We start from the raw sequence: 20,393 nt of genomic DNA, 5'->3' as shown, positions 1-20,393 counted from the left end.
CTCATGCCCTCTGGTTTTATGTCGTGTGGCTAGTGCCCTCTGGTTTTATGCCGTGTGGCTAGTGCCCTCTGGTTTTATGTCGTGTGGCTAGTGCCCTCTGGTTTTATGCCGTGTGGCTAGTGCCCTCTGGTTTTATGCCGTGTGGCTAGTGCCCTCTGGTTTTATGTCGTGTGGCTAGTGCCCTCTGGTTTTATGCCGTGTGGCTAGTGCCCTCTGGTTTTATGTCGTGTGGCTGATGCCCTCTGGTTTTATGTCGTGTGGCTGATGCCCTCTGGTTTTATGTCGTGTGGCTAATGCCCTCTGGTTTTATGTCGTGTGGCTAATGCCCTCTGGTTTTATGTCGTGTGGCTAGTGCCCTCTGGTTTTATGTCGTGTGGCTAATGCCCTCTGGTTTTATGTCGTGTGGCTAATGCCCTCTGGTTTTATGTCGTGTGGCTAGTGCCCTCTGGTTTTATGCCGTGTGGCTAGTGCCCTCTGGTTTTATGCCGTGTGGCTAGTGCCCTCTGGTTTTATGTCGTGTGGCTGATGCCCTCTGGTTTTATGCCGTGTGGCTAGTGCCCTCTGGTTTTATGCCGTGTGGCTAGTGCCCTCTGGTTTTATGTCGTGTGGCTAGTGCCCTCTGGTTTTATGCCGTGTGGCTGATGCCCTCTGGTTTTATGCCGTGTGGCTAGTGCCCTCTGGTTTTATGCCGTGTGGCTAGTGCCCTCTGGTTTTATGTCGTGTGGCTAGTGCCCTCTGGTTTTATGCCGTGTGGCTAGTGCCCTCTGGTTTTATGTCGTGTGGCTAGTGCCCTCTGGTTTTATGTCGTGTGGCTAGTGCCCTCTGGTTTTATGTCGTGTGGCTAGTGCCCTCTGGTTTTATGTCGTGTGGCTAGTGCCCTCTGGTTTTATGCCGTGTGGCTAGTGCCCTCTGGTTTTATGTCGTGTGGCTAACGCCCTCGTGTTTAGGCCGTGTGGCTAATGCCCTCGTGTTTAGGCAGTGTGGCTAATACCCCCATACCTGTATCGTGTGGCTAAAAAAGTCATATTTAGCCTATGAACCTATGCAAGCCAGGCCAAATTGTAACAGCCTATCAATACGAGTGGCGAGAATGTTTACACTGCCGTGCCGGTGATCCGTGTCAGGGAATTCCCTGTCCCCCTCGTCCTGTACTGCACGAGATTCGCACCGTCCCACCACAATAGCTGCAGCTTGTGGACACAACTCGACACCTAATTAAAAGTAACTGCTACTGTTGACTTTACAAATAGTGCGTTTTCAAACAGTGGACGGAAATCTTTTGGCGCTGGGGATCAAATTAAACTCTCTTGTGCTGGCTGGCAGTTTGTGTTTTAGTCTTCTAATATTTGTGTGGAGTAGACTGGGACACCCCTAAAGTACACGTCGCCTGCTCGAGGCTGGTTGGAGTGTCAATATCAGACGAGAGCTGCTCTAGTGGCCTGAACTGATCTATTAGAGCTGCACTGTGGATGCCAGTTTCATGCATATCTGTGACTTAGTCGATGTCGTCGTGCAGCGAATTCTTGATGTGCTAACATTCTAGACTGTGCTAGATGGAGTAAGGACCATTCTAGGTTTGACATTCAGGCAAGTTCCATTATTTCACAGCCTTATAGAACTTCTACACGGGCTTTGTTTCTGGCACCAGATACTATTTCTCTATAAGCTAACCTGCGCCAATATTTCACCCTCACTGTTATGTCTACCATTCATTAACCCTACTGATGCCGCTGTACCTCACCAATATTTCACCCTCACTGTTATGTCTACCATTCATTAACCCTACTGATGCCGCCGGCCGATACATGGCAGTGACATCGGTACGCTAGTTCGATACCCCCCCCCCCCCCTCCCCCACCTTTGTCATCAGTGGTTTCATTAGATTTGACTGTTGTCCATCTGCTATTCCCGGAGTTGAGTGTAGGCGTCATAATGTTCTTTGGTACAACTAAAGGTAGGGAATGTTCATTTCTACCCACCTAGTCATTGACTGGGTGTTTCAATTAGGCCGACTATGCCGTGTTTGTGGATCAACTCAGTGTTCGATTAGCCCCCTTGTTGAACGAGTTGCGCCCTTTAATCGTGTTTCAAGCCACAGCTAGGAAGTTTGAGCACATTCCTGATCTACGAGCTAATGGTGGAAGCGCCGTGAAGTGGTCAAACATACAGACACATCTAAGCGCCAGCAGGAGGTTTGAACACGCACCTCGTGGCTGCAAGGTAAACACAGCCACCGGTATGTCGTTTGTCCACTTCCGTATGGTGACTAAATCCCCGCTGACGACGACGGAGTAGCGACACGTGTAGAAACGTTTGATGTGGGAGAAGATGTATGTAGTTGGATATTTTTGTCTTTGTGATTTCTGAGACTATCATGTGACGAAAGTGATGAACGTGTCGCTTACTTTGTGCTGGATTAAGGCTGCAGTGTTTGCCTGTATTTAGTCAATGACTGTTGCATCATGGGGAGTTGGCTGTGTTTTTGTGTAGACAGTTGTCAGTACCGTCTGTTATGTACTTGGTTCTATTTTTAGTTATGGTGACATTCCATGTGGTAATACTGGGATGGAGGTGAGAGGTGGAAGGGGGGGGGTTGTTTAACAAGATTTTTTATTTCAGTTATTTACAACACAAGGGATGTATCATTTATTACGTTTTATCGGGAACGTTTTGACCTTGTGTATATCCGGCATTACTTCCGTTAAGATCTAGTGCTATAATAAATGTGTTATTAGTGATGTCAGTACTTTTGATATGGCTTTGTGAAGTACTACCAACCAACTAGAAATAGCGCTACCACCACACGAACTGAGCTATTTGACTTTCACAACTGTCCCCACCTCCAGTAACTTTGTAAACAACCTCTCACTTGTAAAAGACAACAGACCCACCCAATCACGTGATGTAGACTCGAGTACAGCCTTGGTCTATAAATACACAGCATCTATTTTTAGTTTGTCTTTACTTATCCTAGGTTATTTCAGTTTTTTTTTTTATAACTAAAGAAGACACGGGCGGGTTAGAACCAGGGGCGAATGTCTGTAAAACCCATAGATTGTTGCACAAATAAAACCAGTTCTGAAATTGATGGGAATGTTCAGGAGCTGCAGGGTGTCGCTGTGTTGGAGCCTTACGGTACCCACTCACGCTGGAGACAATCGCCCGCATTACAATAGTGCGGGCTCAACGTCCAACAACCTGCACACGGTATCCAACAACCTTAGCACCATGTCCAACAACCTTGGCACCATGTCCAACAACCTTGGCACCATGTCCAACAACCTTGGCACCATGTCCAACAACCTTAGCACCATGTCCAGCGACCTTAGCACCATGTCCAGCGACCGTAGCACCATGTCCAGCGACCGTAGCACCATGTCTAGCGACCTTAGCACCATGTCCAGCGACCGTAGCACCATGTCTAGCGACCTTAGCACCTTGCCCAACAACCTTAGCACCATGTCCAACAACCATAGCACCATGTCCAGCGACATTAGCACCATGTCCAACAACCTTAGCACCATTTCCAACAACCTTAGCACCATGTCCAACAACCTTAGCACCATGTCCAACAACACTTGCTAACAGAAAGAGATGTTAGATTAGTCAGGGTAGTTAATGACATGTGTGGCAGTCATCAGGCTAGACGACAGGTTTACTTAGTGCCGTGACTGGGCTGTCAGGGTACTAAGTAAACCGTTTGGGAGTCGCCGTACTAGAACAACAAAGACGGCGTATCTTGCTGGTGAGTCACTAGCTGGTATGTACTCACGAGCCATGGCGGGGCAGACATCTGTAAAACAGCTTTACTGTGTGGGTCTATAGGGTTATCACTGTGTGGGTCTATAGCGTTATCACCGTGTGGGTCTATAGGCTGGCGTTATCACCGTGTGGGTCTATAGGCTGGCGTTATCACTGTGTGGGTCTATGGCGTTATCACTGTGTGGGTCTATAGGCTGGCGTTATCACTGTGTGGGTCTATAGGCTGGCGTTATCACTGTGTGGGTCTATAGGCTGGCGTTATCACTGTGTGGGTCTATGGCGTTATTACTGTGTGGGTCTACTGGATGGTATTATCACTGTAGGCCTGGCTTATATGATGGTGTTTATGAGGTAGTCTATCGACGTCAACTATTGGCCAGTCTGCCCTCATCTTGTATACTGTCTGGTTACCTGACGAGATCAGGGCCATGTCTTTAGTAAGTCGTGCGGGGTCAATGGTCAAACACAATACAGCCTGGACAGTACAGGTCACTCGTATCTGTACACCAATGTTTGCCTCGTCAGACTTGTTTTGTAAAGCTCAAGGCCGTGTAAATGGTGGGTCTTGTAAAGCTCAAGGCTGTGTAAATGGTCGGTCTTGTAAAGCTCAAGGCTGTGTAAATGGTCGGTTTTGTAAAGCTCAAGGCTGTGTAAATGGTCGGTCTTGTAAAGCCCATGGCTGTGTAAATGGTCGGTCTTGTAAAGCTCAAGGCTGTGTAAATGGTCGCTCTTGTAAAGCTCAAGGCTGTGTAAATGGTCGGTTTTGTAAAGCTCAAGGCTGTGTAAATGGTCGGTCTTGTAAAGCCCATGGCTGTGTAAATGGTCGGTCTTGTAAAGCTCAAGGCTGTGTAAATGGTCGGTCTTGTAAAGCTCAAGGCTGTGTAAATGGTCGGTTTTGTAAAGCTCAAGGCTGTGTAAATGGTCGGTCTTGTAAAGCTCAAGGCCGTGTAAATGGTCGGTCTTGTAAAGCTCAAGGCTGTGTAAATGGTCGGTCTTGTAAAGCTCAAGGCTGTGTAAATGGTCGGTCTTGTAAAGCTCAAGGCTGTGTAAATGGTGAGCCTGTAAAACCCCAGAGGTCTTCTCACCACGGGATATATTTAGCTGACATTAAATCTGTTTTTGAAATAGTTTATTTTTATCCTGCCCTGCCCCGCCCCAAAAAGTATCTGCAAATGAGGCAGTGTAAACATATCATTATTAGCTCATTCATTCATGCATGGGGCCATTAGATTGAGAAGATGGATTATTTTTGCACTCCCCAGTTTTTAAACATATCGCTGTCTTGGTTCTGTTCTAAAAATAGTGCTTTTCCTTTCCTCACCTATTTGTAAGCATGTGTATCCGCATAGTAGCGCGCTGTCAGGAATGCTCTCCCCTTCACACCGGGAATTGAAGAGTAAAAAAAAACCTTCGAGAATCCTGTACCTTCCAGATGGTCTTGTCTGTAACTCCACTGTTTTCTTACTTTGAACTGTTCTGGCACCCCCTCCCCTCATATCTTTCACCCTGCGGTCTGACGTCCGGATTTCGTTGAGGTCAGGGTTCCGTGTAAGACGCCGGTACCATGCTCGTGCCCGGCTGGTGTTCCCCGCACATTTCTTGAGTCCACATTCGCACAATGGAGACTCGGCCAGTCATTTACCGTTCGGAGGCGCGACTCTTCCTCGTCCGGGTAACTTTACTCTTCATTATTTCTAGTTTACGTTTCAATCATTATTTTAATAACAGTTCGTTTCTGATGAACGAGCCACGCCATAACACATAATAATTGAACTATTTATAAGTTTATTGTTTAGCCAAGGCTGTTCGAGTAGTTTCCCTTGCACTATAAAAACTCACCAACTTATAAACTGTGGTAAGGATTCAGCATGTTAGTTACCTTCGAGGTAGTTTGTATTTAGACACAGTTGTGTTGGTCAATGAACCCCAGTATAATCTCAGGTCATTGCTGTACATTGTCTAACATGCTTCTGTACTCTAGCTTATCTAGACAGGCAGGTAGATCTAGTGACTAGCCACAGCAGTGACCTCTCTGTCAACAGTCTGGTCACCTTGTCACTGTTGGCCATTTGGATTATTTCTCTATTTGTTGCACACTGAATGGAATACAAGTTGTTTTGTTGACCATGTTTTAAAAAAATGTTGACCATGTAAAAAAAATGTTGACCATGTAAAAAAAATGTTGACCATGTAAAAAAATGTTGACCTTTTTAAAAAAAAAATTTGAGCGTGTGTTTTCCCATGTTCCAGAACTCGGACATGACAGGACCTGATGCATCAGATGGGGTCCAGGTGTGGGTCAAACAGTTGACAGCTCTCACATCCCACAAGGCACCCACAGATGGAGGCAAGATGGTCAGAGATGAGGGTCAGTTCAACTTTTTTAAAGCATAATTCACCTTAATTACAACCCTACCGTTCCATTGTATCTTGGTCTCTAGCTTTTAAAATGATTTTAAAATTGAAAAATTACACTATTGCTGTTTAAGTTTAATTTATATTTACTTTTCATTTGATAAATAGACATTTTCCTACTTATCTGAACATGTCCAAAAGAATTGAGTGAAAAAGGTATCTAACATGTCAATTATGTATATAATATAATTGTCCATCAATTTGTTTGTTGGGCCTAATGTACTGAATGCTCCTTAACTCTTTGAAATTCCTATGATAAAACGTAGCTGTTACATTTCAGGAGACTCCCCAGTATCCAAGAAACCACCTCAGGGTCTCAGTAGAAAAAGACCAGGGACGGGACGTAAACTCCCATCCATCCCCACAGACAAGAGCCCTGAGAGCAGCGAGCACAGCTCATACATGGGGGACCAAGATCTCAGCCTGGGGGAGGAGCTCCAGACCAAGCTCACTGCCCCAGTCACCAATGGGAAACCTACGAGAATCTCTAGTCAGACACGCTCTAGAGGCAAGAATGGAACCAATGGGTATGCTGACGAGCCTGCCGCCAGCCCAAGGGTATCAGCTCGGTCCAGGGGCAGCGTTGATACTGAGCTGCTTCTACAGGACACAGAGACTGTCATGGCTGCCATGGAGGCTAGGATAGGATTTAAGAATAGTCGCAACACTAAAGATTCCCTGAGTACTGAATCAGACACTGATGCCTCCAGCACTGTGGCCCTTGTTAACGGGGATGATGACTATGTCAAACCCACTATTTACAAAAGTCCACGAGATGCTTTGGCCAAAAAACAGCAAAATGACTTATCGTTAAAAAATAACAATGCACATTCAACGCCTCCTTCAGCCCCATCCAAACGACCAGCTGTGAAATCTTACCAGCAAACAGCTGTACGATCTCGAAGCATGGCTTCCCCACGTAGCATCACCACTGTGAGCTCTGCTTCCAAGAAATCTGTGGTATCCGATGTTTTTAGTTCTCGTAGGGACAGTTTTGACAATGACAGTGTCATATCAGATGTCAGCTCTGACACTGGTGACGGCAGCTTGTCTCGATCATCTTCTAAAGGAAAAGGTACCATCACAATGACCAAACCAAACAGGGCTTTCCAGCTTCGGCGTGCACGGGCAGACAGTTTTGACGAGCCGACAACCCCAAGGTCAGCTAAATCCAGCGCTTCAAGTAAATCTGTTGTCAGTGGGTCTTCAGTGCGATCTTCCAGTGTTCACAGTACCCCCAGAACAAGGTCCATGATAGAAACAAATCGCAGTGAGGCTACAAGCCTGGGGCTGCAGATTGTCAGAAAAAGCAGATCCAATAATACACCAGAGAAGGTGATCAAGGCAAGCAGCAACACCAATATAGCCAGAGCTGAGCCAGCTAAATCTAGCCTTAAAATGCAACGTGCTAGCTCCCTGACGATAGGACCTGCAACACCAGTCCTAACAACTGTCAAAAGGGAGCCCACTCCCAAGACACATCTCAGGTCCACACCCACTGGTCATTCTAATTCAAAGGGCAATTTATCCATCACTGGATTCAGTAGCCGCAGTCAGTCCCAGCCTGGTAGCCGGTCCAACTCCCCCAAAGCTGCAGAGAGAATGGCCTGGAAGCGAAGGAAAGAGTATGACCCAAGGAAGGCAGTCGCTGATGCTAAAGCCAAAGTTAAAGAACCAGGAGTGACCATGAGGCCAAAGCCTTCAGCAAACTCCAGCATAAAGAGAAGAATGATCAGATCTGCATCATTCACAGACTCTCACAAACTGTCTCTTAGTCTTCGTGACTCTGTGTCCAGCTCACAAGAGCTCAGCTCTAGTGAAAGACATGAACATGAAGGTTTGCGCAGGGCATTCATTCCATTTCATAATTCGTTACGCTCAGAGAGGTCCCACCACAGTGCAGATGAAGACGAAAGCTTGCTTACTGCTACATCCACGCAGGTGAACATTTTTGTTTTGGGCTCTAGGTGTTGTCTGTCATTTCTGTGTTGTTCTTCTCATTCACCTCTGCTGCTATGTTTTCACCTAGTCTAGTCACTTAAACCTTAAACTGCATTCTTTAACTTTTAAGAGTTCATTTTTTTAAATCTTAAATTTATTTTAAAATTTTTAAATACATTTTATTATAGCAGGTAATGCATTAGCAGTTTAAATTTTTTTTAAATAATTAAAGGTAAAAATAATTAGGCCCTAATGTTTAAAATTTGAAAGTTCTTAAAACTAGTTAAATTATCAAAGATAAAGTATGTGCTTGAATGTCCTGTGTTGTCCACACTGCTTGCCAAGTGTTTTAACATTTGCCATTGTTTGTGTGTGCTTGCTGTGCTGCATGATGCAGAACTCCACCAGAAGCTTGATGTCTCTAAGTGTTGCTAGCAAACCCAAGTCAGCCTTCACCCCACCACTCATCCGTACCAAGGCCATCTCACCAGATGACCCTTCACCCCGCCTGACTGCTTTTAGAAGAAGAACTTCAGGACTGAGTGAGCTAGAAGCAAGTCTATCTGCGTTAGCGCTGCAGTCAAATGGTGATCTGAATGATAGTCGTGTGGAGACACCACCACAGGTCTGAGTACTAGAGTTATGACCAACCCTACTTCACAATTTATATCTTTTTTATATTTAACTAACTAGTTTAACACACTGTAAAATATTTTAAAAAATATATAAACATTTTTACTACCTTTATAACTTTGAAATAAGAATTATTTTTCATTTGTTTCTTAAAAACAAAAACAACTTTAATATGACAAATATATTACTTGTGGTAGTCTTGTTTTTGGTTTAGGTTAACATCAAATAAAATGTTATATTTTGCCTATTCAAATGATTATACACATTTTATTTGTAGTTAAGCATGCTGTGGTTTTAAACTAATATAGAACTAACAGTTTGTTGTGGAAAAAACTTGTTAGATATAGTATGTAATTTGTTGTAACCTAATATTATCTTGTGTAAACTTTGTTAGATGTGATATCTTATTAGTAGTCCTGCCTAACATTCTCTTGTTTAATGTTTACCAGCTTGTCTTCACTTAGTATTGTACATAGCATCATTCTATATTTCTCACACCTCCCCTAAAAACCCTGCATCCACATTTATATTGATATGTGATTTGTTCTTTTAAAATTGTGTGGCTTTAGCGTTTTATAGTGTAAAAACTATTGAATTACAGATCTGAATGCTTAACCTCTTAATCTAAACTAGAACTATTGCAGCTTTAAATGCATCCCCAAATTTAATCAACACCTATAAGGTCACAATACCTTTTTTTTTCAGGCTTCGTACGACTCCCTGATTGTATCATCTATCTATCAGCTTTCCCTTAAAGTGAAAACCACATTAGACAAATCTCTTAATAAATTAAGGTAAGATTTTTATTACCTGATGCCCGTTCAATTATTCTTGTCTAAAAAAATGTCATTCAAGAGACTTTTGTTTTTTGTGTATTGTTATTAACAATATTAACATGCTTTTTAAAAGATTTAAACAAAATGAATATCAGTACCTCAGTAGTCATCTGCATTGGTTATGTATGTAATATTTAACTTACTTCAATCCTTTAAAAATAAATTGTAAAGCCAGCTCAACTTCTGTTTTTTTTAAATTTGAACTTGTAGAGACCAAAATCGTCTGAGGAATACACCGTCTCCAATAGATGATTTTATATCAGACTCCAATAGAAGTGAAATTCCTGCTTGGAAATCAGCCAATCAAGAATTGGCTGGGATATTAAAAAATCTTCGCAAGACTGAGCGCCATGTACAAAGTATGTAGAAATAAAATTATGGACCATAACTTTGTGAACTGGGACAAAAAAACTCAATAGATTAGAATTGACTCATCACTATTTTTTTTTAGAATGGATGGGTTAGCTTAAAAACATTGGATAATCAGCAAGCTCATTATTCTTAGCTTGTATTTGAATTGACAATTGCTCACACTAGTTAATACTATTCACCTATGTCAGAAGATCCAAGATCTTAAAAATTATTCTTTGTATATTCTTATTTATTTTCAGTTATCAATGCATACTTATTTCCTGATGACTCGCCTTCCAAAGTCTCGCAACAGATTCAAAGAATTCAGCATGAATTAGCAGGCTTTCATCCCATTGATCACCCCCAAACTGAAGAAAATGATATAGCTTCACCAGAAATGGCAGAGCTTAGTGGGCAGTTTTAAATTATATTGGCTTAACCTAATTGGCATAATAATAATATTACTTTTTAAAAAAACTGAAACATACAGTTTTAGTGTAGCATAGTCTGTGATTCCCATTAATAATTTTAAGGATTTATTTATTACTATGTTAATTAGAAGTAATTTTAGTTTATATTTAGACATTAGTCATTAATCAATATTTTGAAAAGTAAAAGTAACAAAATTGTTTTGTAATTTGTGGTATTAATGTAAATGTTTGTGTCAAAATAATTTATGAAACAAAATTAAAATGTAACAGCTATGTAGGAACATTGATGTTAATATTTTCTTGCTACTTGAAAAAATGTTTAACTACTTATATTTTTTTCAAAAGATTGTGTTATGGGCTTTCAGCTTTTATTTTTTAAGTTTTAAATTGCAATATTTATTCTGACAACAAGAATGCAGTTGTTATCAATTTAATTTGCATATGTTCAACTGTTTAGAAGCTCAGTTTTGTAAACACTTTTGATTGGTTAAGGACATACATTTTCATCCACGTTAAAACTAACATTAGTTGTCTATTTACTCGCATGAACAAGAAAGTTTGTTACTTGCAGTAAATAAATTGAACGAAGTCTTTATTTTCTGATTGGCTTCAATTAAGGCATTACAAAATAAAAACAACAGTGACTAACACAATTAGTACTTTTTACCTATTAGGTACAGTAATCACTTGCAAGCATACTACTTTCTGTGTAAAGTATTTGCTAATTTTGTAATGAATGGGAATAGAACAATTTTTCTGATGATCTCACTGGACAGATTTGTTCATAATGTGTTAAATGCAATGACAAATTTACCTGACAAACTGAGTGAACATTTGTGTTAGTTGTTAGATTACTGTCAGTTGATCAGGGTTGATGTAATTAAAATAGTCAGCTGCTATGGTAAAGGATGAAGTGGCTAAAATTATAACATAGCTGTGTTAACATAAATTATATCATCAAGACAATTAGAAAGGTGGAACTACTCAAATATAATATTCTACTTACATCTTACAAGCTAGGCTACACATTAAGAAACGACTTATTAAAAAATACACTTAATGTATAGATGTTTTCATCTGTGATTTAGTTTCTTATTATGTTTTTGTTTCAACAATTCTAATAACTCAGCATCTAAACTTTTATATTCCTACTTACAGGAAAATATTTTCTATAAGATAAATCTAAGTACTTTATGTGGGAAATTAATGGATAACTTTTGGGATACAGATTTTAGAGTTCTTGAAGTACTGGTGTATTATTCTTTTACTCTGTTACACAAACTCCTGTGATAATTTCTTCTATGTCTGCAGTAAGACACATTTTTATTCATATTTATGTTGTATCAAGCTAGTACCTTAGCCTTGTGATTGTACTGTCTGTGTGTGTGTAAATGATTTTGACTACTTAGACAAGCTTTCATGGTATGCTAAATAATGATTTGTGTGAAAGGGATTAGAGCAGAAGATTTTGTTTGCTTAAGAATAAACTGAAGTATTATTTGAAGCTTTTTCTGTTAGGTCAATGTGAAAAAATGTGATGTTACTCAGAAAGACTGGAGCTGTTTGATAATAAATAACTGAGGACCAGCTGTGGTATGGGCTACCATTACGTGGGATTTGCCAACTTGATATTTTCAACCATTATTGTCCTATTGATGTTTGTGGAACAATCTGTAGCTTTGTATGAATAATTTAACATTCTCGCCATGGTGCTACAGATCAAAAGTTACTTTGTATTTAAATTCACATCAGCCTTCTTAATGTTTAATAAACTGTTTCATTTTGTGTTGAAAGAATTATGTTGAGCTGAAACTGAAAGCGTTATTGTTTGCTGCAACAAAAAAAAAAAAAAAATCAACAATGAATTCCAAAGGATAGATTCAAACTTTCTGTTGCTGTTAACCTTGTCAGCTAGAAAAATGCAATATCAGCTTTCTAATAAGCATAATCATTTTATTGCTATAATTTTAATAAATTGCATATACTAATTAATTTTTTGTCAGTGTTTTTTCTTTTGTGTGTATAGCCTGAAATTAAAAGAAATTTCTGAAATGGTAAAATAAATTATATATATATCTATATCTATCTATCTATCTATCTATCTATCTATATATCTATCTATCTATCTATCTATCTATCTATCTATCTATCTATCTATCTATCTATCTATCTATCTATATATATATATATATATATATATATAATGTGTGAGTGTGTTTGTGTATTGTTTCTATATTTTATAAAACCCCACACCATCAAATGGAGTAACTAATTTTATTCTGTGACATTGTTTATGATAAATTGATTCAAACAGTTGGGATGAGCAGCCCTATAAAACATAATTTTAAGGAAATTTCTGGTGTGGTTGCCCCTGCAGACAAAACAGCATCTAGTCTACAGATCCATGGAAGATTGCCTTCATGTTCTCTGTAAACAACCAAATAACTGATAGTTATTAGTTGGTCAAATGTTTTATCACATTAAAGGAAAACACTAAAAAAAACCACCAAAAAACCCACCCCAAAATGATTTTTTTAAAACCAATAATACATTTCCATGAAAATTTCTTTACATATTTAGGCCTAACCTACCCATATAAATGGTCTGTTGGGATATGGTGTGATTAAAAAAGATCAGGGTGGGGTGGTGTGCGGAAGACTAAATGTGGGTCAGCTACTCAAGATAAGATTATTAGTATAAGCTTGTGCACCATTTAATCACATGGCCTCTGTAAATATTTCCTTCAAAAACTTATCAATAGTGAGAATAAGGAAGAACAGCAGTAAGAGGGGTCCTTGTTATCCTACAAAAGTAAATTCTACTCCTGGCAAGCTTTTTTCTTTATGTCAAAATGTCTGTCTGCATGTGCAGTTTCTTTCAGGCATCTCTGCAGAGGGGGAACGGGAAAGACAGTGACCTGAAATTTTAAGTGCACACTCCAAAAAGTTTCAACCCTCTCCCCACCCCCAGGAGCTGAATAAACACTGGGGGGGGGGGGGGGGGGGGTAGGTAGACAAATTTTGTAAATCGATTTGAATTATGAACTTTCAAACTGTCCAGATAAATTATAATTTTCCATCGAGTTAGGTATTAAATTAGGTATCAATAATTGAAATCAGGATCTAACTTCTAGCTATAGATCTATCTATATATATAATTCTCTTCTTGGAGACGCTAGAAAACAAGATGTAAGCGCGCTCCCTACCAACCCACCCATAAATGGTCTGGTGAGCTGTGGTTCACGCTAAATGTTTACATACGTAGAGCCGGGTTTAGTGACGGCTATTAGGGGCAGATAATTTAGTGTGAAACTATTTTAAACTTAGGGGAGGTAACTAAGAGGAGGCTGCTTTCACTGGGGGGGGGGGGGGTAGGGTAGGGGGAAAGGAGGGTAGTATCGTCCTTAACGACATACTGATAGTGTTTTAAAGCAAAGATTTTCAGTGGCAGCATTAGTACTGTCGAATTCACAAATTATGAATAACTGAAAAGTAGAAAATAAAACAACTAAATCGCGGCGTATGATAATGCCGCGGGACTTTTTTCTCCGGAGGGGGGGGGGGGGGCATTTGAAATTTTCGGTAGACTTTCTTCGGGGGGGGGGACACTGTTAAAAGTATATATTTTCTATATAAATTTCATTTCGTTCGGGGGTGTGGTAGACTTTCTTCGGAGAGATGCCTGGAAGAAACTCTGTTATTATGTAATTATTAATTATGTAGAATACATTTTTTCTAAACTAGTAGACCTAGTGGCTCTTAGTAAACTTCCGGTTTCGCTTTTTGTTCCCGCGATATTTTATCATAGATATCGATCACTTGTTTATTAAACCTAGAAAATAAAATCTACATCTAGAGTCTAGATCTAGTAGAATTTAATCCAGATCTAGATATCTAGAATAGATCCAGATCGAGTAGGACTCTTATGATCAATCTAAACTAAAATTTATTACGTGAAAAATCTAATTTAGCTGGTGTGTGGTGTACTGACTGGTACTGGTAGTCGTACCGGACGGGTAGTGAGTGTGAGTGTATAAAAAAATATTGTGACAAGTGACTCAAGTGTGTACTGTGTGTGTAGTGTAGTTTAGTGGATTGTACTAGCTTAATATTACTTAATAAGAACTTAAGTCTAGAGTCTAGTCAACTCTAGTAATTGAGTGACATCTAGATCTAGAAATCTAGTCTGATTTAATCAAGTTTACCCAAATAATAAGCCCACAGTTAAATTTGATCTAATCTAGATCTAGAATAATCTAGATTCTAGATAGAGATTTTTACTGTCTAAAATTCTAAATCCAGTAAACTTGATTAAATCAGTCTCGATTATTTCATCATTAATCATTATTGTTGACATGGATAAAAACATGTTTTTTGGTAGATTTCGCTACCAAAAAGCGACCAAAAAAATAAAAACTTCAGCCAAAAAATAATTCAGAAATTAAAAAACTTTCGGTTCTCAAAACTTTGCACATAATGTTAGACTGATAGATCTAGATCTACAATTTTTAAAGTTTAGCCATTTTTGTTTTCAATTTCTGTGATAAATGTAAACATTAATAAACAATTAAATTGTATTTGGCTTTAAAAATTTTTTTTTGCTTGGTTACCAAAAATACTAAAAACATCAATTAGGCCTACATCCAATCTTTAGTAAAGTCCAACAAAAATCAAACAGTCGGCTCAGTCAGATTTTTATAACCTTATTTATTATTTATTTTAATACATCGTACACTATTTTAAAAATGGGCCATTTGAATTATTTTGAGGCTATTCTCGGTTGTGTCCATTAGGCTCTATGAGTAGTCTATAGTCACACTAAATATTATTATAATAATAGTCTACTCTAGGATTATACTACAACAATGCCCAAAAGAAACAACCCATTTGGTGATCACTCAAGTCTTCAACTAAAAACACATGTTGGGGAAAAAGAAGTTGATAAAGGAGTTGCAATGCAAACAAGAATGCAATCTGTCTATGGTGAGTTTAGAACCAAACAAATCCACATTGAGATGTAACTTGAGAGTCGTTAGTCGTAGGACTAGTCTTGAGTCTAGTATTATTAGAACTTTAAAGTAGGCCTACTTGAATGTAAATGTAACAGTATCTACTAAAAATATGAGCTTAAAAATAAATAACTCAATGATAGGAGGCCTAATGATTCTAGGCTGTCCTATATATAAATCTAGGGGCAGACCAAGTAATAAATCATATTACTCATTTGGGGTTATGCAGATAATGTGTGATAAGAGGGGTTGTTAAGAAATCATGACATCACACTTTAGCTTTAAATAAAGCAACTGAACTTTGGTTGTTATTTTGCATTTAATTAAAAACTACTTTTCTCTATATTAATATAAAATTTATCATAGTAGGTCTACATGTGTGTACCAGTACCAGTGTTTCTTCCAAACTTTTTTCTCCAGGGGGGGGGGGACGACGACACACACTTAAAAGTATATATATATTCTATATAAATTATATAAATTTCATTTCGAAGAGATGCCTGGAAGAAACTCTGGTGTGTACATTAACTTGACCCAGCTCAATACTAATGGGGTGTTAGGATGGGCCTAATCATTGTTTACATCACCCAAATTGTATTTTATATATTTTGTCTTCTGAATTGCCTTTAATTAAGAAGTAAAAAAAATGTAAAACTAAGCTGAAAACAAAAGAAAGTTAAAATTTTGAGAATTAGGCCTATTTTTTTGTTGTTGTTCTTGCCATATCCTTTCTAGTACCTTTTGAAATTTCAAGAAATTTATCTTTTTCTTCTTCATAATACTGGAAAACTCCCATTTTTTTTATTATTAATGTAGAATTTTAAAAAAAAATTCATTTATACAACAATATGAAAATTACACATTGTAAAAGATTCTAAATAAATTAACTAAACAAATTAACTAGGGTGGTTTATTATTGTTATTTTTATTAACAATTTTAAGATGTAAGGGTTTATTTTTTCTCATATTTTCTGTTTTTTTTTAATGATGGGATGAATCAATGTACACCACTTGTTTACATTATTTTTCCTTTTAACTCAGTATATAGGCCTAAGCTTAGGCAATTATTTGTAATGAAGATGGAAGAAAGAAGTGATTTGATATAAAAAAAAATAATTTTCGTGTTTCGCAGTAAGAGTGTCATCATTTTTAAGGGAGTTGGGTGTTATTAGAAGTGTTACAATTTGAGACTGGATAACAAACTTATTTTGTAAATAATTTGCACACAATCATTAAATGTTTACACTGCTAATATAAGGTCAGGGATATTTTATGCTCATTCAATATTTTCTTTAGTGCTTTCTAAGTGCCTAGGGTTAGCTCATTTTTCGTTATAATATTAAATAGAACACTGGCTTGTTTTGTTGTCTGCTTTGGCTTGCAGTTTTTTTTTTATGCAAATTAATTTAGAAATATAAAAAACTAGGAAGATTTACATAATAATACATGGGCCAAAATTTGCCATTTTTTTAAGGTTCACTGGTAGGCCCTATTACACTGCAACTTTAAAAATAAAAATAAAACTCATGACAGAAATTCTGAGAAATTTGGATTCATGCTATGTGCTGTATGAGATTTAAATAGATAAATTAGAATTCTTGTTATGTTTAACATGGATCCACACATCTTAAAAATGATAAAGTGCTTAATAGGAGAACAAGTGTTAGGAAGCTAGGAACTTTTTTTTTAAAAATTGCTAAGGCCTAGCTGTAAGCATAAATATACATATGTAAAGCAAATAGTTTTTAGAACTAAGATAAATATTTTTACACATTCGCTCATATGCCTCAGCTGAGATTGTTGATGATCATTAATCTTCAAAGAAATGGCTTAAAAAAAAAAGATGAAAAATAATATCAGAAATCAGTCACATCATTCTTATAATTTAAAATCACATAAGTCCAGTTATTTATTATAATTTTGCTTTCTATTTCTAGAATGTAATAACGTAATTTACTTGACTGTTTTTTTATATGAATAGTTTGTCTATTCATTTCAAAACATTTTATATGCCTTTACAGAGAGAACACATGCTCTTTTATTCAGTGGGATGAGACAAATGCATGAAGTGAGAGTTGAGTTAGATGGCAATGACAATGAGATGTGCATTGATGAACAAAATAAATTTGACAGCTCAGCATTACATAAACAGTTATATTTAAACAAAAACTGTAAGTTGGTCCCAGCTGAGGATGATCCTATGGAGACTGACATAAAACCTTCACATCAGGTTTCATTGGTTTCTAAAGACATAACACCAGAATCTACTGGTCTAAACAATCAACATAGTTGCCATGGTTTTTCATTACCAACTGAAAGTGGTGGCAGAGAATATGTTGGCCATCCAACCAAAGTTGTCTCCTCCTCAAACAAGATACCATGTTCTGAAGCTGCACCTCTGTCTGCCAATGCTGGTTCTAATGTATTTAAGCACATGAGACTTGCTCAGTTGAAACTTCTCTCACTTGAAAAATCTGAAGCATTGGCTAGAGGTGAGATACTTTCCCCTAAGTTTAAAACTACTAAAAAAATCTTTTTGTCTAAACATGAAGCAACACTTTGTCTTTGTATAATAACTGTACTATATTTTAGTAGGATATAGATCTAGCTGTTATATGCTAATCTTGTATTGTGAGCTAATAAAAATATAAATACTATTTTTATGTAATACTTATTTTACTATATCTAGCCTAAATGCTTTTATAATAGCTAACCTTCATTATATATTTCTAACTTCTAAAATTAACTTTAGAAAAGAACATGATTAATTGAAAGTTAGCAGATGCTTTAAATCATAAATATAATTTCCAAGCCTTAGGTAATTCATTAATGACGTCACTCTTTTTTGACGATTTTTACCTCCTCCCCCCTCCCCTCTGTCACACATCGTCACAAAAAGCCAGACACCCCCCCCCCCCTCAAATGACGCCTACAACCTCCCTCAAAATTGCAGTTGAATTTTTTAAAAACTTCTATATTTTTTCCAAAATCTTGTTTGAACTCTGTCAAAATAGAGTATTTTAATCAATTACTATTACAATTTATTAAAACAGTTTTTTTAAACGCTAAATAAAGTCTAAAATTTGTTTTCTAACATTGCTTTTTTATAATGCAAAAGTGTGACGTCGCACCATCTGACCCCCCCCCCCCCCTCATCACACACCGTCACAAAATTACGGACCCCCCTCCACCCCCTACGAGTGTGACTTCATTTATGGACGACCCTTTACTCTGTTAGTATAGTCTTTAAAATCTTTTCATTCAAATTTGTCATTTTTCTTATCATGTAACTTGTTAATATTTGACTTTCACAATTTTACTGTAATTCCATATAACACATCTTATAATAATTGTATACCATAAATATTTTCAATTAGTTTTATGCATTTTGTCTGTGACAAAATGAGATTAAAATTTTGGTAATTGAAAATATTTATTATTATGATCTTTTTATATTTTTATAGCCTGTCACAATTGTCGAAAGCCAGTCCAGACCAGAGATGTGATAAAATGTCAGTTTTGTGAAGGATATGTTTGCTGCCAATGTGTGCGCCAGTGCAGGCATTGTCACTTACATTTTTGTCAACTTTGCTCTGTTTTAAAGTAATAGAAGTTTTATTTTCTAATAAATTATTCTAGCTTTTTTCCTAGTATATATTCCTAATATATTTTCCAATATTATAAATTATTTTGATTGATTTACTTGAAATTCCATGACGCTTAATTATTTTATTAAGATCCTGCATTGATTTTCTATACTATAAAAAGTATTGGTTATTAGAATAAGTCTTTGTTGTAACGTCAGCTAATTTTTTTCCTTAATTTTTTTAAATTACAGCTATGACCAGTCTACAGTGAGAGCTTTTTGTCTCAGTTGTAATGATGAAGAAAAAAGTAATGCACTCTTATCTACATAGGAAAAATGCTATTGGCCTGCATTTGAAAATTTCAGCATTTTCTTCTAGGCATAAGTAATCTTTGATAACTTTTATCTATGTTTGGTCAGTTAAGATATTGAGTTGCATTTATATTCTTTTCTGCACTTGTTAATGTTTTGCTACATGCCAACTTAAGTATATCGAGGGATCTAAAAATGTAGTCTATTTTTGTGGCTTTTAAACTTTAAAAAAATTTACACTATAGGAAAAAATGTATCGGCAGAAGTATACAGTACATTAAATACTCACTGTAACTGTAAGCCAATCAAAGTTACTTATACCCTATTCTTTTGGTTTTCCATTGAAACATTTCTGTCTAAAACTTGTATATTTAAATACCAATTTGATTGCAAAAATAATTTAATTTTACTTGGATGCGATGGTAAATATCATGACTACGTTAGCAAGAGCTTCTGTATATTGAACTGGATTTCATTCATGGGGTTTGAATATTTTTTATCTGATTTTTATCTTTTTGCTTAATTTTGTAGGCAGCAGTGTAAATATTTTAATACTTGTTTAGTTTGACTCTAATTTTGAACATATTTTTTATTTTCATTTTACATAATTTATGTTTTACATTTTTTTTTTTGAAAAAATTTAAAATATTGTTTATTATCTGCACATCTTCAAATAATATGCCTATTCAATAAACATGTTTACTTTGGCTGAACAATTGATATACTGCAGTTAGTTATACAAAGTAATCTTTTTTGCTTGCTCAGTAATAGTTTTAAAAATTTATTTACTGTGCTAATCAAACATTTAAGATATTTATGTTGTGATATTTTTCATACAGTTTATGAATAAACTTAAAAAGTCTTTGATGGTTTTCTGTTTATTTAAAAAATACCTTTAAAAATAGTTATTTGTTGTTTATTTCAAATCCTGAAAACGTGTAATTTTAAAAATTGCAACAAAAAGAAAAGTTCCTGTAAAGTGTAAGTATCAATTTTGGCCTGGCACTGAACAGAGCTAATTGCTTTGGCCATTGCGTATGTGTGAGTAATGTTGCCGGTATTGTGCTCAGCTACTGATCAGATATAGGAGGACTAGAGGATATATTACAGATTTAAAC

At 37.0% G+C, this 20,393-nt stretch overlaps 2 protein-coding genes across 12 annotated transcripts in view; both read left to right on the top strand.

Annotated features, from left to right (window-relative positions):
* LOC131944440 (centrosomal protein of 170 kDa protein B) overlaps nt 1-12,361 on the top strand; it is an 88,338-nt gene extending 75,977 nt beyond the window's left edge. For 6 of the 7 annotated variants that reach the window (XM_059305040.1, XM_059305039.1, XM_059305038.1 and 3 more), the window contains 6 exons: nt 6,013-6,130; nt 6,458-8,118; nt 8,516-8,743; nt 9,457-9,545; nt 9,798-9,946; nt 10,199-12,361. In XM_059305040.1, the coding sequence (XP_059161023.1) occupies nt 6,013-6,130; nt 6,458-8,118; nt 8,516-8,743; nt 9,457-9,545; nt 9,798-9,946; nt 10,199-10,362 (2,409 nt within the window). In that variant the 3' untranslated portion in view covers nt 10,363-12,361. The remainder of the gene's footprint in view (nt 1-6,012; nt 6,131-6,457; nt 8,119-8,515; nt 8,744-9,456; nt 9,546-9,797; nt 9,947-10,198) is intronic. The other variant, XM_059305041.1, reaches the window with a different exon arrangement.
* Nucleotides 12,362-13,992: 1,631 nt separating this feature from the next.
* Nucleotides 13,993-20,136, top strand: LOC131944521 (uncharacterized). 5 transcript variants are annotated; one of them, XM_059305198.1, is made up of 5 exons: nt 13,993-14,072; nt 15,219-15,351; nt 17,399-17,869; nt 18,842-18,980; nt 19,216-20,136. In XM_059305198.1, the coding sequence occupies exons 2-5, from the start codon at nt 15,234-15,236 to the stop codon at nt 19,292-19,294; spliced, it is 807 nt and encodes a 268-aa protein (XP_059161181.1). In that variant the 5' UTR covers nt 13,993-14,072; nt 15,219-15,233; the 3' UTR covers nt 19,295-20,136. The 5 variants fall into 5 exon arrangements, with proteins under 5 accessions (XP_059161181.1, XP_059161180.1, XP_059161177.1 ...); XM_059305197.1 differs by having other exon boundaries at nt 14,055-14,072; nt 15,209-15,351; XM_059305194.1 differs by lacking the exon at nt 13,993-14,072 and adding an exon at nt 14,153-14,282 and having other exon boundaries at nt 15,209-15,351.
* The last annotated feature ends 257 nt before the right edge of the window (nt 20,137-20,393 follow it).

The sequence above is a fragment of the Physella acuta genome, unplaced genomic scaffold (assembly GCF_028476545.2).
Source record: "Physella acuta isolate Inbredline_101_S28 unplaced genomic scaffold, ASM2847654v3 ptg000494l, whole genome shotgun sequence".
Taxonomy (NCBI): domain Eukaryota; kingdom Metazoa; phylum Mollusca; class Gastropoda; family Physidae; genus Physella; species Physella acuta.
This window is presented reverse-complemented; position numbering and strand designations above follow the sequence as displayed.